The sequence below is a fragment of the Harpia harpyja genome, chromosome 4 (genome assembly GCF_026419915.1).
Source record: "Harpia harpyja isolate bHarHar1 chromosome 4, bHarHar1 primary haplotype, whole genome shotgun sequence".
Classification (NCBI taxonomy): domain Eukaryota; kingdom Metazoa; phylum Chordata; class Aves; order Accipitriformes; family Accipitridae; genus Harpia; species Harpia harpyja.
In genome coordinates, this window is record NC_068943.1 from 62,740,835 (window position 1) to 62,760,706 (window position 19,872).

A 19,872-nucleotide genomic window follows, 5' to 3' on the forward strand; every position below is an offset into this window, starting at 1 on the left:
ATTTTAAACCATTTCAGTGCAAAGTCTGGCACTCAGGTTCCTTGGGTATGTACTGCTAGCTGCTAGACTTTGTTCAGGAGCTGCAAAGGGCACACACTGTGTGCACATAGGCGTTCTTCACCGAAGCCACCAGGATATGGCAACAGCCTCTGTCAGGGGCGTGCGAACTCCTGCAGCCACTTCTGCACTGAAGATCAGGGTAGATGTTTGCATATAATGAAGAGCAACAGCTCTTTCAGGGCTCATACTGCAACCCTGCAGGAGTAGCACCTTCCCAGCTGTGGGCTGGCAATGAGCCACCGCAGAAGGCAAGCCCCTTGAGAACTGCGCATCGCAGGAAGCAAGGTGTACAATATCATGCAAGTAAGATGCATTTTCTCCAAGCAACTGCTGTCTCGCATGCAAAAGAAAAGAATCTCACTTTTTCCACCTGAAAATGAGTCTTGTATTAGAAAGAAGCAATACCATATTAGTAAGAAGACTTTTCCCTTGTCTTTGCAGCATTCCTAATCTAGATCTCGTAATACATAACTATTAGCTGATGAAAGCTACTCGGCTACTCTCAGACTGGTCACATGTTCTGGAACAGGTCAGACACGGTTAATGATGAGCCAGAGAAACAATTAAGGCCTAACCTGAATTTCTACAGGGAAAATTATTTAAGAGTCAGCACATGTTTACTTTTACTAAGCCAAACAGTGGTTCCACTTCTAGTCAGTAGAAGCTCTCCCTCCAGTTAAAGGGAACAAAAAAAAGGGGCACAGAAGAAAATAGTAATACTGTCTTGTATAAAAGGCCTCCTTTTCTCTACATAAGTTACAGGAGTAGTGAGATTTACAGTGGAAATATTTACATTTTTTAACAGGCAGGAGTATTTAAGAAACATGTTCTGGCCAGATCTGCAATACATACTATTTTTTCCATAGATAAAAATATATTTCACATATTGGATTACACATTATCCTTGCTTAACGGCTGGCTTTTAGCTGGCTGGGAAAGAAGAAAGTTTCATCTTCATTCTCCTCATCTTCCCTTGTTTTTCAGCCAGCTCTGCAAAGCTGTTCCATTACCACAAGTAAATCCACGTTGACATAACTGCTGCTTCTGCTCCTTGAACATGAAAATGTTTAAGATCACACAGGAAGTTTCAAACTTAAAGATACAGATAAATAAATTAATAAAATACAATGAAGACCAAAATGTAAACAACTTCTTTCCTCTAAGAACATAGGAGCAAAGAGTATTACCCCCAACTGAGAATTAGTAATCACTGTACAGGCTGTAACACCACAGTATTGTTGCAGAATAAAAGACAAAAAAACCCTCCAAACCCTTCAGTAAAATCCTAATGTTTGAAAGGCAAAGAACTAAGAGGAGGGAAATGAAGAGTGAACTGTAGGTCACGCACCTTCTCTGGCAGGACTGAGAAGTGTCCAAGCACCGTGTTCATCCCAAGCATAAGACAAGGGAAACTGAGGATGGTCTTACTTTGGAACACTTGCCAGTAACTCCAACTACAGGAGAAGCTTTCCCAGGTTACCTACAGTCACCTGTCTTCCTATCTCAACCTCCATTCTGTTTAGCATTTGGAAAACCAAACTTCAAGTGGCTGTGATCAAGCTTGTTGCTGCTTTACAGCTGGAGAGTGAGGTGAATCAACACATAATCCACAGAGTTCTAAAAAGAAGGCCACAACATAAAAGCATGACATTGGGGGAAAAAATATGTTTAATGAGTGCTGCTTATTACCCCTTTGCAGCCTGGAACCTAACTTCTTACTTGGATCACACAAGATCGCATTACAGCCACGCAGCAGCAGTTCCCTTCAGTCCTACTGTCCAAGCCAGACCCACCACATCACCCAATTTCATAAAGCTACAGTCTAATGCTTCCAGAGGAAATGCAGCACCCGTTGGGTGTGCTTGGAAAAAACACCAGCAGCAACAGGAGCAACAAACACTGAGACATTGTACTGCAGAGGACAAGAACCAGACAAGCAGGCAGGGCAAGTACAATGAAACCTGCCTTACAGAACAGCAAGGCTTGGGACCTGTCATGGGAAGAACGACCAGAGTACTGTTCCAACCAGCAGCTACAGCTGCTCCTGAATATTAATGGTGTAATGGTGAGGGCCCCCTCCATGCCCCTGTCTTTTACTTAAAAAGGGACAGATAGGGTTTTAGTCACTGCCTAAGGTTCACAGGACTAAAACTAACAATGGGGATTTAAAGCCATTGATTTTCAGTCATCTTCCTAGCTCCTGAGACCAAGCACAATAAACAGAAACAGCAAAGTGTTCCTTTGTGTGCACCAGTGCAAAGTCTGCTCCACATGAGGCTCAAGCTCAGCTATAGCTTTATATAGCAAATAAGCAGTGAATACAACACCAGCACAGTCACCATTCAGAAATGCTTTGTCAAAGACCTTACATGCGCTGCCACCGGTTGGGTAACTATGAAGAAATGTCCTACTTGTTTCCAGCTGAACAAGCGAGTTAACAAACAGCACATCCAGTTACAGATTAAGTTGTGTGGAATCTAATAAACTTCAGAGTCACTTCAGAGCAGGTTATTGGAATAGAAGAATTATTTGTAAAAATTACACCAGTTCTAGCTGCTTTTGCCTGGGGACAACAGACTTCCTCAATTTATTCAAATCCAATTCAATGTGTTTTCCTTCTGCACTTCAACTGAGGATACTAGACTAAAGAAGGACAGATGCTGCAGAAAACATTTCTGGATCAATCTTTTATAAAAAGCTGTTACACATAGCAACCTAATGTAGTTGTAATAAATTCAGCAGACTGAAGTTTTCTGTATGAGCGTTAAGTGCCTCTTTAAAGCTGCCAGTATAGTTCACAGTCACTAAAATTTTAATTAAATCAAAATGCCAGTGCTGTACACCTTGCTAATTCTACTTTAACCAAGAGTGACAGTTCACTAGAGGAATCAAATCCAGGACACCAGCCAAAAGACCCCAGCTTAGTAAAAAGCACCCCCACGCCCAAGAGCTCACCTAATTGGAATCAAGTATGTAAAACTTCAGTAATTTGGTTTTAAGTCATTTGCTTTATTCTGTCTTAACTCAGTGTTTAACACTGATTATTCTAAAACAGGATAATACACTGGCACAGAGAAACAGTAGCTGAAGTATGTGTGGGAAGGAGAAAATAAAATGAGGATGGGGATGAAGATTGTCCTCAGAGCTTTAAGGACTGAAGAACTGTTAAGCATGGAAGAGTAGGAAAACATCAAGTCTTGTACCCTTTCCTGTTGGATTTTATTACAGCTTCTAGCATTTCTAAATAGAATCATTCCCCAAAGTGACCAGGAACATCAGTAACAATGTCTGGAGTTCAGGATCTGCCTCTAGTTTTTTCAGTGCTGTTGTAATTATTTCATGATAGTGTACTACCCTCTATAATGGTCTTTCAAGGACACTGTGAAGTGGAATTGAAATAGTGCCTGTTCTTCTAATGTGGGCATAGAGCACACTAAATACACAGTTTAAGGGCACAATAACTGATCTTGTGATCAATTATTACAGCTCAGCCAAGGGGAAGTCATTAAATCAAGTTACAATCGCTTTATATTCATATCCTAAAACGTCGCTGGTAACTCCCTAAAACCCCAAAGTTTGAACGCTTCTCTAAAGAATATCAATAGCTTATTAAGTTATGAAAAGGATGCATGATTCTCCAGTAAACAGTAGCTGCACAAACACCATAAACCCAGCCCACCTACATGAAGAAAGCTTGTTTTTTTAAGGTCAAGTCATTGACACAGGAAGGTAACTCAGGAGCTAACACAAAAGCAAAGACATGCAACACATCACAGACTGATTGACATAAGCAAGTAGCTGTCACTCCGGGCGTCACTCGCAATCAACCACTGACCTGGGTTTATTCTGAGCCCTAAGTGCAGTGCAGCCTCCTGCACAGCAGTTATATATGAGATTTGATAGAGGGCTCTCTGGATAATCAAACTGCCATGCAATCTCCTCTTCTCCTGTCTGCAAAGGGGAAAATCCAACAGAATTGAACTGGAATAGGTATTTTAAGTACCTTAGAGAGGCACTGAAATGAAACTCTCTAGAGATGGGAAGGACCATGAGGACCCCAGCCACATCTCCTCCCCTCTCTCTGCTGCAAATGCAGGCTGGTTTGCAAAAAAGTTAACTTGTCTAGGTGAGTCCATTTATACTTGCTCCAACAACAAAAGCAACAGTTGCAGGCAAATTGTGGATATCTTCACTGGTCACCTTGTATTTATAAATTGCACAGTGTTTTTACAATTGCTATTTAAATGTCTTCCATTTAGAGATGGCTTAATTTACAGAGCTCTTCTGTCCCCGTCGCCCCCAGACTAGTTAACTAAGGCAGAGCAAACCAGTCTAAGACAAGCAAAATTCTGCCTTTCCTGCACATACTAACAGAAATAGCACTCTGGGTTGTACACGGAAGACACATTTTTCACTTTATTCTGCCGCTAGCACAAATAAATCCCTGTCCCTGTTGTGCAATGTCATCCACATAAGACACAGTTTCATATTGCATTTCCCGTAGAACCAAAATATTTTTAACAAACAAGACAAAACACAGAAAAATATTAACAAAACTCTCCAAATTCATAAACAAATCTGTGAGGCATAATACGTTAAATATATATGCTACTTTACATAGAACAAAGCCTTTAGGAACAGCATGCAAATAATTCATGCTTGAAGTTTTCAGAAATAGTTTATTTCTGAAAGAACTGTGGGCTTCATGACTTCACCTTGTTGCAGAAAGACAGGCATTTAGAAAGACCTGAAATATCTGAATTCCTCCTCCTATTATCCTCCATATTCATGTTATGAATTGGATATAGGAGATTCAAGTTCAATTCCCCGGCTTGGAAAAGCCCACAAAAAGGAATGTGGAGGACCATAATGGATACTTAAAACCCCTAAATAACCAGCCTTTCCCAGGTTTTACTGAAACTTCATCCTAAATCCAAGATACCTTCCTGACAACAGCAACAATAATAAAAAAGATCTGTTACAACTAGTATGTTCCCACAAAGTTAAATTCTGGTTAACTGCAGCTAATTGGAAATTTCTGACAACATCATCGTTAAAAATCTCAACAAGCTCTACTTTAAGCCTATTTGCTTTAAAACCACACCTGTACAAAACCGCACTTTAAATATAGACAAAACAGAATTTTGTTTTCATACAGGCTCCGATTTCAACACTTCAGCAATTTCATTTACTTTTCACTTGCCCATCTATATCCTTCTTTAGCTAAAGAATAATCATGCGAATCTGTTAGTGATACAAACATAGTGGCAGACATAGATTTTCATTAATGTTTCAGCCTGTTTTCTGAAAGTTTTAGCTACCTACCAGGCTTAAACCACAACAAAAAGGCATATATCAGAAATCTAATATTCTTCAGGGTTTAATCTAAGTTTATGATTTTCTACAGTCACATAAAGTGAAAGGGAAGGTCATATAATGGATGTAATTCAACTCCCATTTTAACAACATTCAGCGAAAATACTGGCTTACTGAAAACTTGGGATGCAACAGAAATTGGACAATCTTGCTGTCACAGGAGAGGTATCACATGACAGAGGAATCTCAGCTGGCTGAAGCTGACCTTCTGGGAACGTGCTCTGTATGAATTGAAGTTTGTGCTACCTTAATGACCAGAAAAGAAAGTCAGCAGAAAGCAAGAGCGCGTATGAGAAAGAACCTCTCAAAGCCAGACAGACTCCCTCTAGCCATATGTGGATTGTGGCTACTGAATTTTATTTTATTTTTATTATATTGCAGTATGCAGAGCATATGTTTCTCCAGCTGGGCTGATTTTCAGTGTGCATGAACAAGTCAAATACTCTATCACTAACCTTGCCAATACTGAGCAAGGGTAGATTATGCCATTCTTACTGACTTTGCAACTACCACTACACAAAATCCTGCCATGACCTTTATAAGCTGGAGGAGTCGGGAAGGGAGAGGTAGGGAGGGAATACGAATGCCTCACTTCAGTTAGCGTAGGTTCTGTAACTGTTTGATTACAAACCAGAAATTCTCTAAAACTCAAAGACTGGGTGTACTTTATCAACGCCAGGCTTTGTTCTGTGTTCCCAAGCAAAAGGCAGCAATCTACACTGCTTCTAAACCAATAGCTCCCAAACCCTGGCTTAAGATGCCAGGGGAGACATGATAGTTATCTATCCAGCCTGTATCATTCTTGCTTTTCTTGGGGGATTGCACTGAGTGACATATTCGGTAGCTAGAAAGAATATACTAGGAGCAAAGCAAAACAAAGTCATACAAGTCTGCTTCCTCAATGACCCACACATAGGAGACAGCCTTGAGAAGAAGTATGAGGGGGGAGGAAAAACCACGGCTGGTTACTTCTTCTTGCACAGTTACTGTCAGAGACACGAGTCAAATCTTTCCAGCTGAGTAGAAAAGGCCCCTACTCCTCTAACCATACCCTTCCTACTCTTACAACTCTGGAGTTGTCCCTGTAGATGAATGCAACTCCCATTTTGCTCCCTCTCGGGAACATCTTTTTAAACAAAATGCTTTCCCCCTTTTTGCTTCACACAGAGAATCAACTCTTTAAAATGCAGAAAACTGTCAGATTTCAAAGAACTGCTCCCCCTCATCTTCACAGTTGTAAGAAGTCTGAAATTAATGTATTTTCAAGTGTTTAAATTATGCTTTTTGTTTGTTTTACTTATTCTACTTTCATCTTTCCATTTGTTGAAAGACCAGATTTCTTCTTGTACAATTTGTTACATGCTCTCCAAAAAGAGGAGGGGGGGTGGGGGGAATCACAATAGGGACTCAATGCTCTCATCCTAGTAGGCATATCCCTAGTATGGTAAATGAACATGCCTGATAGAAATACAGATTTGTAAGCAGACAGGACTTGCTTTGTCACAAAGAAATATTTTTTGCTAGCTCACCTTGTTTCTGTGCATCATGCTCATTCCTTTTCTATCCAGTTGCTGTAAATAAGTGACCAACAGGAAATATTTCAAGGAAATACTGAAGGCAGGCATTGAGATTTCTCTCAAGTTAAAAGGAGCTGCCATTAAGCTGCCACATAAGTGAGAGTGCAACCTATGAAATCCAGTTCTGGAACTACTGCTCCTTCAGCAAACACTGATTAAAACACCTTGATAATAGGTTCTCCATCTGCAAAGCCCAGACAGTTTGGAGCTCTACACCCTGCACCATTCCCCATATTCTGTTCTCCATATTCAGAAAGTTAGGGACAAACCTCAACCACCTTTAAATTCACATTTCAAAAGTCCAACACAATGTGTGTCATCTAGATTTTATGATCAGATACAAGATAGGCCTGGAATGAGAATCAGAGTTACTTTGGACCAGATTCCAGACAGACAGAATTTCAAACCTTAATCATAAGTTGTGTTCTAGTAACACAGAAATTTAGCAGCTGCCTAAGCCTAAGAGGTGCCAAAGCTCGTTATACACTTCTCTGGTTTTATTATTTAAATCTGAATTTTCCCTATCTGTTTGCAGATCTACTTCTCACCACAGTTAACACAGACTTGAAACCAACTAGCGAGCTGCAGCTCACAGGTATTGCTGACCTCACCACCTAGTTTTGCAATTCCAGCTGCTCAGTGGAACAGTTTTAACAAAAGGTACCGAGAAACGGTCTGCAGACTAGTTCCCTAAATCTCAGCTCAGAGATGTTGCTGATAAGCAAAACATGAGTTTCAGGCTGAGGAAACTAGACTCTATTCCCTGAATGTTACCAAGTGATGTTATAATCACTTATTTCTGCAGAAATGCTGGAAATGCAAAACAGAGCACAGATCCTTGTTTAAAGAACAGCTGTAAGAACCTCCTTTTCACGGAATGGTCTGGGGATTGGGATCCCAAACACATATAGGTGCCTTCCTGGCGTAAATTTCCAAGAGGGCTCAGAGTGCAGACAGCAGCATATGCTGCTTCCCATTAGCTAGCTCAATTTTATCTTCAAGGTCCTAAAAATGACCCTCTCCTCGAAAGAAACTCAAACAGCCCACTACAGATAGCATTTACTGTAGTAGGTCACCAGCGGTTCAGGCAAGGCAGAAGCAATTTACAACTCTACCACACCTTCAACATAACAATTAACTGCATGATTGGATCAACAGATCAAAAGAATCTGTTCTTTAAATTTAAAAGGGTGCTAAGCTAACCCAGCTGTTACCTGATACAAATACAGGTCCTCTTCCATTACCACAGAGAAACCCAAACCAAAAAAAAATACTATCTTTCAACTGATTTAATTATTGGTCTGCTAAATAAAGGTGTGCTAAACCAGCACAGAGGTGAACTTTGCTTGTCAATCAGTAACAGTGGGCTATGTGAACTAGGAAAGAAGGTAGGTAAGGATCACAAGTATTAGTATGACAGCAGCATCATGTAGATGCATTATGAAATGTGAGGTATTAATATATGTATTTAATCTTGTATATGTATGGCATATTAAAAAGAGTTAATCAAGAACCAGATCAAATTTATTACTTGGAGGGGGTGTGTGTAATAATTCAACCTTGAAGAAATGTTACAATAAAAATTGTTGTTCTGACCAATGCTGCTTTCTATAAAACTCCGGTATATTATGAAATCTTGGCAGCACAGTGTTGTCTGATTCTGGAAGTTCTTCTGTATTTCTCCCACAAGTTAAAGGGCCAGCTTCTAGCTGGAAGAGCCAGCTTCCTTTCAACTAATCTGTATCTCATCTATATCTCTGTAGTAGTATTCACAGTTTGCTTGCATGTTTAGCAGAAGTGTGAATTAGTTTTGAGGGACCTCCTGAAATGGTTCTGTAATCTGAAACCAAACTCTCTTACTCTATTAATCTCGCTCTGAAAACCAGAATATCTACACAGCTCCAGGTTAACCAAGAACAATTCAAATCTGTTGACACACATCTCACAAGTGCTAAACATTTCTCGACAGAAGCGCAAAATCAAGTCAACTGCTTAGAAGGCAAAATATGGATTTAGGGTCAAGATTCCTGTTTCTCTCCCACTCCCTCCCTCCCTAACCAAGATCATAAATTGCAGTCTACGAGACACCTCCTCAGCAGCTGACTAGCTCTATAGCTCCCTAAGCTTGCAGGTTTTTCCCCATTTGACCTGGAAGTTCCTGCAGCTCACATCTTCCAACAGAAAGCTGGACGGGTACTACACATGGGAACAAAATAGCTAGAAGAGTGTACATAAGCCCTTAGAGAGCTCAGTCCAGGAAGCATGTTCAGCATGCCCATAGGATCCAGATCCTCATAAAATCCACCAGAAGAGAACGGACTACAAGAGTAACTGAGTGGTTACAGTTCAGTCAGACCTACAGAAGAGCGAGGGATGGAATCCAGCTGTGTACCTACCAGTCGTAGAAATGTGCTTGGCTGGAGTTTTTGAAAGCAAAGCTCCTGTTTCTGAAACCATGCAGCAGTGGGGCTAAGAGAGATTTGGACTTGGGTCTTGGGAAGGGCAGAAGCACCTGTCTATTGCTCAGACTTTAGCCAACTAAATTTCAAAAAGGAAAGGAGAGCAGGATTGCAGGTAACCCCTGTGGCATGTCTCCTTCCATCTAAGCCTGAGCATGTTGGTTTCAGTATGCCTTGCTTGTCACAAGGGCAGGGGAAACACAGCAGAAGCAAGAGAGGAGATGGAAAAGGCAGGATGAGACTAAGGACTCGCTGAGTCCAGCACAAGATGGTTAATTATGTTCAGCGACTGTCTTCACAATGCTCCAGTTTCAGCCATTGATTTAACTTTAAGTTTTCACCTGACAACTGAGACTTTTTTTTTTTTTTTTTTGACATCTTGGAGCCTCGGTGTCTGTCACAGGTTGGCAGGTATCTCTGGAAGACCAAGTTAGAAGCCATTCTAACTGAGTGAGTTAGAATGAGACTCACTCATGAGACTGAGTGAATTCACTGAGCCGATTTTAGAAAATAAGGCATAAGGGCTTTTACAGAGCCAGTTTGTTAATTTTAGGTTGAGGGAAGACAACCCCAGTGTACAGAAACTTTTCAACAAAGCAAAAGTGCAATTTTTTCTTCCTGTCTATTGAGATTTAAAGAAATTCCTTCTGGAAGAAAATACAAAATGTAGCTGAAAAAATAGGCAAAACGCCAATCTGTGCCACCAATCTGTGCTACAAATACCAACTCCTAAAACTTGTCTTGAAAAACAAAGATCAAAGTTTTTACTAAAAAAACTGACATACTTAACTGATCAGAATTCATTTGCAGTTTTAATAAAAAAATACCCATTTCTGCATGCACACTACATCCTGTACATCATTAAAAACATGCATGCCAAAACCTAGTCATATGCTGTTCATGGCTAGCTCCCTTCTCATGAACAGTATACCTTGCATAATTTGAGAGATGAAGTTGTATTTGCTTCATATATATACATACACATATTAAAAATATAATGGAAAAGGGAGGGAAAGGGAAAAGGACTGAAAACCCCAGCAGCCTAACTTCCCTCTAACTTGAACACCCCAGTTATGTGGGTAAAAAAATTAGGTGGTATGAATCTAAGCCCAAGTATATTAAAACTTGCATAGTCTTATTTACATATCTAATACGTACTTCCAAGGGCAAGCTGCAAGGCCACAGCTTCTGTCCCTGCTAAACAATTCAAGCTCCAGCAACTATTTGAAGCAATCCTTGCTCAGCAAACATCTCAGCCTACCATCTTAAGGTGCCACATAACTAGCCAGGACAAAACTGGCTTATTACCAGCAGCCATCTTACTAATGATTTATTAGTTTGGTGAATACAGAGTGATACTGTACTTCCCCAGGATAGATCACACTTAACCATACATACAAAGGACTGGTTCAGCTGTGCGGGGTGCCACAAACCTGCCACATGAGCAGGTGAAGTCAAAGAGTGAATTCCCATGAATGAATCTGAGAAACTAACCTCAAATGGGGGACACCACCATTATTGAAGTTTTATATAAAACATTCATAAATACAACTTACAGCATTGTGTGATCTTCTGGATGTTAGAAGTTATGCGTTGGGCTAGTTGATTAGGATCCCCAAAACCCGCACTGTACGACATGGCTGAGTAGATTCGCTGTCAAGATCATCCACGATGGGAACAAGTCAGACAGTCTCCACCTATTAAGGAAATCTAAGCCCCCCCACCCCAGAAAACAGAGTTATGTCTTGGTCATTGGTTTACAACAGTATTCATCATCCTAAAGAAGAATACACAGGAAAAGATTAAAGAAAACTCCATATAGTAATATTTATCCTCTCCGAAAACACAGTACTTCAAAGATGGAATTTAAGGGAACACTTTCTTAAAAAAGTATTAAATAAGAATATGACATCCTTTTTGTATTTCCTACCATAACTCTTAAGATTCTTAGTAATACACACAGCTTAAGGTCTGCTATTACACTACAGCAGCTACATCACAGAAACTACAACCTTTGTCAAACTTCTTACATATATTCCCCACTGTAAGCAAAGAAAAAGTATGAATTTTCATTTGTTGCCATTCCAGAAAAAAGCTGTACATTTAATCTGTCAATGCCAAATCCTCTGATGAGCTATGTCCCAAACCAATTATATGGTTATTTCCATACCATGTATCGCCCATCCCACCAATACAATGTAGCATATATAAACCACTGGAAAAAACCCCAGCAGATATCACACAAGTTATCAGAATGAAGGAGGCACCCAGTTCCCTCTAAACACCAATCATTTGTATCAACTTCAGTTTTAGTTGTAATCCAGTTTCATTCTATGAATTGCCACTTTGTCCTGTTTCAGCTGCTGTGTTTCTCAATATGAAGTATTTTTCAACAACTTGGGTATACAAATACATTTTTAGGGGTGTTTTTTGCACCTAAAACTATGGTATCTTATCTAAGGAGGTCAAAATCTTACAACACAAATACTCACAAATACACTTGCCCTAAAATCACTCATATACAATCACACAGCATGTAACTGTTAGAGTCATATAGCCTGCTTTCCATCCATACAGACCAAATTTCAGCACAAGCTCAAAGATACTCTAAATCTAAATTAACAAGACATAGCTTAGGATACATGTGCAAATCAAAACCATCCATTTATCTGTTCTGCAGTGAGAATGCAGACTAATCAAGCATATGTGCATCCAACACAATCCCACAACTTCATCCAGGCTGTGCTTAGTCTTAACTTCATTCTTTTCAATCACCTTCACGGGTTCAACATTTTAACCTCACCACTTCCCTGCACCAAACCATGTGCCTTCCAAGCAATGTCCTCTTCTCCTAGCCTGTCAGCTTCTGGTTAACAGACACTGCTAAAATTCAATTTCAAGGAGAGGGAGAAAGCACATTTAAATGTTTAAACAGAAAAGAAGGAAATGAGAAGGCCAACTGATATGTCAACTGTGATACCAGCTGTGCTACAGTTTGCAAACACAAGTCCTTATGAACTCTAATTTAAAAAAAAAAAAAGGAAAAAAAAAAAAATTAACAGTCCTTGTTGCCAAATATTTTCTTTCACCTTCGGAAATGCCTGTGTTAATACAGCACAGCAACATCCTGGTTGTTTTATAACACGATGTTTTCATATCTCTATGATACGAAATGATCTCTAGTAGAGCTGCCAAGGCATTGCACTGGTCAGACCCATGAAACATCCCACCAGAACTTCACCAGCAATATAACTACAGAGGTCAGGCTCACCCCGGCTGCCCTGCAGGTTACATTACCTATGCCGGACGAACAAGCTGCTGCTACTGTGAAGACAAACCCTGCACGATTCTGAAATGGCTGCTGTAGCAGGGTCCCAAACCCTTCTTTGAGTCTTCAGGCCGTAAAGTATCCTCTAGTAATGAACAATCTCACTGCAGATGAGGTGACAAGGAGTGTATTTGCACTCTTCTGTGTACTTGCTGCACAAACACCTGCCAGTCATGCTAGCTCTCTGCAGTATTGTTTCCTGTCTTTGTCTGTACCACATGCAGATTCAAGATATTTCGAGTCACAGACTAAAGTCTGAAGTCAGCCAGTCAGCCAGCCTAAATCCCACTTATCTGGTCCGAGGCTGGCATAACAACCTTTGATCTTTTTGGAAACTCTAGGCAATATTCCATTGAATTTGTACTGTAAGACCAAACCCATGGAAACTTTATAGCGAAAAAATGGCTCTTTGCCTTGGTATACTAAGTAAGGAAATTCTATCAATTTAGCGGAAAATACAATCATAGGCATAAAATCCAAAGAAACCACCTAAAAGAAGTTAGTTTGAAAAAGAAGATTTCTCAGAACTGTTGACATTGTTTGTTTCTTTTTAAAGTTATGACTATTTCTAGACATATTAGGAACATGCTAACTACAACGCTAGCACTGGCTAAAAATACTTTTTAGTTAAATATTATATTTAATGTTAAAAGTTAAACATTAAAATGCAGCTGCTCGGGAGAAGAGATAGCAAAAGACCAAATTACCTGGTGTAGAAAGGCTACAGAACTAACTGAAATAGTCCTTCATGATAGTTTTTTCTCCCATCATATTGGTAGTCATGAGACAGCTGCCTGTAACACTGTTCTCAGCAACAGCTTTACAATCAAGAGATATACACAAAATATTTCATCCAAGTCTTGACAAAAGCAGTGATTGACTTTCTTGTTTTGTCTTGAAAATTTCTACATCTAACCATATCTTTAAACAAGTTACACTGCACTATACTGACAAATGTACAGATTGTACAATACGTAAGACTTTGAGCTTTTCAACTTTCTAGCTACATAGTTGGGCTTCTAGCTACATAGTTGGGCAGCCAAACACAACACATAATGAAAGGATGTACAGATGATAAACTGCAAAGTCCACAGGATACAGTTTAGCTTTTCATCTGCATGTGTAGATCTCTGATTGTTTACACAATTCTTTGTATCAACACACATATTTCAATTGAAATTTATAGTAAATTTGTAGGATAGCAGTGTAAATTCACATCCGTTTTACTCCATACAAATTCTTCCACCAGCAACGCTATTACCAAGCACGTTAATAATACAGGTTGGTGACGGGGTAAGCTACTGGTCTGGGAAACAGACAGAAGGAGAGGTAAGGGTTCAGCCATCAGCTCTCACTGCCTCCCAGTCTTCACCACAAACTCCCCAAGTCAAGAAAAAACAAACTGAAGAGCTCAAAGAGAAGGAAAATATTGTATTTGTTTATTATTATTTTTTAAACGGGAAGTTTGAACTTCTTCCTCATTCTAGTTCTCAAAGCAACACGGGTGTCTGAACCGAACGAACACCCTACTTCCACTCACACATCCTTCGCTTGTTAGTGCTGAGTTACTCAAACTCCTCTGAAAACACAGATAGCTGAGCCCTTGGGAAGCCAACGGGAGTTTTGCTAATGGCTTTGACAAGGTTAGGGTTTCAACCACCAGGAAACAAAACAGACGCAGGCACCAAGCACTTCCTTCCATACTAAGGTGATAGGAGCATTCATCAAGACTCTGAATTTCCATAGAAATTACCTCTTTTCACTTCCACAGCATTTAACTACTCTGTTGTGATGTATTTTGGTATTACTGCCTGCATAACTTTTAAAATGGGAAAGTTAATAACCTGCTGCAGTTGAGGGAAGTACACTTTGCATTCAAAGTGGAACACAGCTACATCTGTGGTAGTCTTCAGTTCCTCTAAAAGTTTCAGTTGGGTGTGAGCTTTTGATTGTACCTTTTATTTTCTGCTCAACATCTCTGTCTTTGAATGGGAGTATACCTAGTGGCAACTAGGCTTGTCGAGCTACTGAAGAAAGCCTGAAGAACTGAGTCTACTGGCACAAATGAAATAATCAGAACACTTCATCAACACTCACTGAAGCAAGACCTCTCTGTACATACATGAAATTCAATGAATTCAGAGGATCACTATATATTTTTCCCAATTTCTACATTAAGTGGTTCCTGCATCACACTGTAACTCCATACCCAAGCAAAAAATTAACCTGAATATCAACTTGTTTTCTAGAAAGGTGGTTGTCAAGCATGGAGAAAAATCCACTTTTCCTTTGCTATTTCCAGCCAGATCACTGCCAAATGCAGAGACAAGAAAGTGGGAACTCCACAACTGAGCAGCTCCCCAGTGCCATTCTTGAAAGCTCCATCAGGACAAAACGATGTGTCAAGACAAGCACAGCACATGTTAGATCTCAGCAGCAGTCACCCAAATATCTTGCTGGTTTCGGCTGGGATAGTTAATTTTCTCCTTAGTAGCTGGTACAGCGCTGTGTTTTGGTTTTAGTGTGAGAATAAAGTTGGTAAGACACTGATCTTCTAGTTGTTGCTAAGTAGCACTTATCCTAACTTAAGGATTTTTCCACTTCCCATGTTCTCCCAGGGAGGAGGTGCGCAAGAAGCTGGGAGGGAGCATAGCCAGGACAGCTGACCCAAATTAGCCAAAGAGATATTCCATACCACAGAATGTCATACTTAGTATATAAACTGGGGGGAGTTGGCCAGGAGGGGCCGATCACTGTGTAGGCATCAGTCAGCAGGTGGTGAACAACTGCATTGTGCATCACTTGTCTTTTCTTGGGTTTTAACTCTCTCTCTTTTTGTTATATTCCTTTTCATTACAATTATTATATTTTTTATTATTATTGTTATTATTTTATTTTAGTTATGAAACCATTCTTATCTCAACCCAAGAGTTTTACTTCCCTCCCCTCCCCCCAATTCTCTTCCCCATTCCACTGGGAGCAGGGAGGAGTGAGCGAGCAGCTGCGTGGTGCTTACTTGCTGGCTGGGGTTAAACCACAACACATGCAGACTCCGGACAGCTACAGTTAATAAGCACCTAATCTATTTTGTATTTTCTCATTTAGACAGTCAAAGAGTTTTCCTTCTCCTATAAATCTTGCCCCCATACATTAGGATAAGAACCCTTAAACAATAATTTTACCGTTTACGCAATGTTTTAGCATCAGGACCTAGAAATGTTTACATGGATCCTTAACTTTGAGAAAGCAAAAGTACATGCTGCATTCCATAGAAATGCTTGAAAATTTAAATCTGATCTGAATTAGGATTTTATGCCTTTAAATATCCAGAGACAAGTCATGAGGCTTTCTTGTATGTGATTTTTTTTTTTTCCTAAATAAAGGTCACAGAAACAAAGCTTCTCCCAAACAGCTCCTAAATGTGACTTCCTTTGTAAACTACTGCCAAAAAAAAGTGCAAAATCCTTCAAGCAGGGTGAAAACACAGGCAAAAATGACAAACTGCTGAAAGACTTTGGCAACAAAAAATTGCAGCCAGTCACAATGTTAGCTACAGAAAATTTGTATCATGGTAACAGCCATGATTAGTAAGATTCCTCCAATATAACATTGCTCAATTTATTTCATCTCAGTAGGTTTTACCACCCAAATACTTAGATGAGACAAGGTCCATCTACAGAGTGACTCTGGTACCTGCCTACGGCAACTTGAAACACATTACCATCTTCGGACAGCATCTGCTGCTGACTTTAGCAGCAACTTTGCAGCAGGTAAAATTAATATTTAAAAAAAAAAAAAGCTGTTGGAATAAAGGGCAGACTGTACACTGTAAGATAAGTACTCCCTGCTACAGCACCTGAGGGATTCTTATAACCGACTCATAGCAACTGACTTAGTACTACACAGGTGAGCATTAAATCTGTCACTATTTTTTCTAGTGGGGATGAGGGAGGGTAAGTTTTTTCTGGATTTATCTATTTTTTCCCCTTATACTTAGGCTAAAATATTTTGAGACAGAGATTGTATTTTCCACTTTGTGCTTTTACAGCTCCTAATGTGCTGGAATCCTGGTCCACAAAGGCAGGCTGGGGGCTTCCATAATACAAAACCAACTATGGAGCATAATAAACATGCAAACAAAATAGCAGTAAAATGAAATCCTTCCTGCCTTCTTAAAAGAAAAAAAAAAAAAAAAAAGGTTTCCAGATTTTCTTTTATCATCTAGTTTCAGGGAGAAGTCAAACTTAAATCCATATCGGGTAGGAAAAAGCAAACGTTATTTAAAACTTTCTTTGCTCTAACGCAGCAACACTAACATAAAAGATGTCAAAAGGTAATTTTCTATTCCTCTCTGCCCAGTTCCCTCAGCCTTGCCACACTAGTCATGCTGAAACATACCAAAACCAAGCTCACATTGTGTAACAGCTAGAAGTATTTTTTTTAGAAAGAAAAAAAAATAATAATACTAGATGTGACACTGGTCAGTGTTTTAGTCATTTTCCCTAGAAATTATTCTGTCCAACAAAGACGTAATTTAAAGCGGTGGCATTTAGAACTGCCCAGTGTGGAAAACTAAATTACAGAAGCCTGAAATACTATTAGGCCTAATGCATCACCAATGCTCAGCATATATGGCTAAAAAAAGACTATGTTTATCATTGTCCGATTCATCCACACCGATATTTATAATGAACTAGGTGAAGGAAGCACATAGCTTTCACAAGCCTAAGAGAACATATTAGTTCTCGGGGAAATGCCTTAAGTAAAGGAATTATGTTTTCTAGGTGCACACAAAGCGTTTAGAGGCCCGACAATGAAGCAGGAATAGGAAAATGAACACTGGGTACTGGAATTATTGGGGAGAGGAGGGAATGGGAGGGCTGAAAACGGACCCGAGATGGCCATTTCAAAGTGCCAAGTTTCTTGTGCTGCTGACAGACAATGTCTCATGGGAAAACAAAGATGGACCAGAACCACAGGACATCTAGCACGCTACGTGTTCTCACCCAAGTCTCCCTAACGGCAGCGTGTTCACTTTGAACCAAATGCTCAGATCAAGTACACTGAGGGAGAAGTTATCTTTGCACAAACATCTGATTGTGCTGGATGCTGAGGCTCTCTGAGGCCTACCAGGATGCTAATGACTACTTATAGCTCACGTTCTCTTTTTCCTCTCCCCCCCCCGCAAGAGTTTCACTTCAACGTAAGCCACCACGAAGAGTGCTAGTTAATATTCTGATAAAAGACTACAAGAGATGTCTTCACGAAGGGAACACAAATCAGTTTATAACAATGCCACCATTTAGCATCACTTTCTTCTAATTTTAATATATTTTAACTTTTTTTTTCTCCTCTTTTCCTTCTTTTCTATTAACGGCACTTGCACAAAACCCTCAGCTCCAAGCAGAAGGGCTGCACTGCCGGCAAAGCACATGCCTGAATGATGATCAGTCAGGAGGGCTTCGCTCGCCCTGCCAGCTCAGCTCTCTGCCTTTGCACGGCTTGTTCATCAGCGGAGGGGTTCACAACACGAGCACATCGCTTCTGGCAGTAAGCACCCTGGGATTTTATCATTGAGCTTCAATTATGACGCAGTGCCTTGCATTTCATGCAAAGTGGAGCAAAACCTTCCACTTCCTTCTACAGTTTCAAGAAGTACCCATTTCTAATAAAGCGGTGAGTGGCTCACCAGGAAAGCAGTGATAAGGTCGGGCCAGGGGCCTGACGCGCCAGGCCCGGGCTTGCTATTTACACAGGTAATTTTTATAATCTCCCTTCCTCCTGCCAACATGCCTTGCTCACCTTGGATCTGGAACAGCACAGAGAGTGTTTCGATACGGCGAAGGTGACCATCCTACCCTACAGTTCGACATAAGCTGCGGTAGAACAAACACCAGCTGCAGGCCCCGAGTCCCTCTTTGGAGCATCACGGCCAGCGTCAAGCCCAAAGCCGTGACATCAGGGGGATGCCACGGGGAGGGGTGTGAGGCAAAGGCTGACACGACCGACCGCGCTACAGAACCGCGCCCCGCCCCGCGGCCCGGGCCCTGCCCACCCCACGGCCCGCTCACCCCCTCCCGCCCACAGCCGCCCCGCTCGCCCCAGGCCAGGCGGCAGCGCCGGGCCGGGGAAGGCGGCCCCGACCGCAGCCGGGGCCCGCGGGGCGCGGCGGCCCCGGCCCGCTGCGGCCCTTCCCGCCGCCCTCTGACAGGCTCCCGGCGCCTGGCAGCCCCTTCCCGGCTGGCCGGACACCGCCCCGACCACCCCTTTCCCCCGGGGCGGGCGGCGAACACCCCCCCGGCGCCCCAGCGGAGCTCCCGCTGCTCTTACCTGGCCCCGGCGAACCTGCTGCCGGCGGGCGGGCGGCGGCGGGGCAGGGAGGAGCGGCCAGGCCCCAGCCCGTTCCCGCCCCGTCCCGCCGTGACGGCGGAGGCGTGGGGAGGCGGGGCCGCGGGGGCCGGGCGGGCCGCCGGGCGCTGCCCCTGACGGGCGGCTCCGCTCGGGCCTGCGGGCGGGAGCGCGGTGCAGGCAGGCCCCGGGGGCTCCCGGGGGAAGGGGGCAGCCCCGGCCCCTCGCCGGCCGCCGCGGGAGCCGCACGCAGCAGCGCGCGACTGGAAAGAATGGGGGGGAAAGGAGCGTAATTTAAGGAAAAGGTGCTGTTGCCTCGGGAACTGAGGGGAAAACATGAGTAGGGAAACAGTATTACAGTGAGAAGTAGGATGTTACCACATTAATATCCCGCTTTGAAGCACCGCCTCCAGTTTTGGTCACTTTGTCTCTAAATGGGAAGCGACACTCAGAGGAAAGTGAGTGGGGAATTACGGATGTGTTTAAAGGTGCCCGTAAATGCCGAGATTTGCAACATTTTGCTGAGAGAGGGGGCACGCGGTGCCGGGAACCACGAGGAACAGAGGGTGCGTTGGCGTGGCTGCCGGCCGTGGGTGCGGCGCGCAGGAGGAGCAGGCCGCGCGTGGCAGCGAGGGCAGCGGTAGCTGTGGCTCCCGGGAGTGGAGCGAGGGGAGCAGAGGCACGGCGAAACCCGCTCTCCTCCTGGCCCAGACACCCGGGAAGA

The 19,872-nt window shown here is 42.1% G+C and overlaps 1 protein-coding gene across 2 annotated transcripts in view; it reads right to left on the reverse strand.

Annotated features, from left to right (window-relative positions):
• The window catches only part of STX7 (syntaxin 7), a 34,829-nt gene extending 15,577 nt beyond the window's left edge, over positions 1 to 19,252 (reverse strand). The window contains exons 1-2 of one of the 2 annotated variants that reach the window (XM_052784378.1): positions 19,131 to 19,252; positions 11,029 to 11,182 (exon numbers count right to left, since the gene is read on the reverse strand). In XM_052784378.1, coding sequence (XP_052640338.1) covers positions 11,029 to 11,110 — 82 coding nt within the window. In that variant the 5' untranslated portion in view covers positions 11,111 to 11,182; positions 19,131 to 19,252. Of the gene's footprint in view, positions 1 to 11,028; positions 11,183 to 18,602; positions 18,814 to 19,130 lie in introns of those variants that run through there. The other variant, XM_052784379.1, reaches the window with a different exon arrangement.
• Between the last annotated feature and the right edge of the window lie 620 nt (positions 19,253 to 19,872).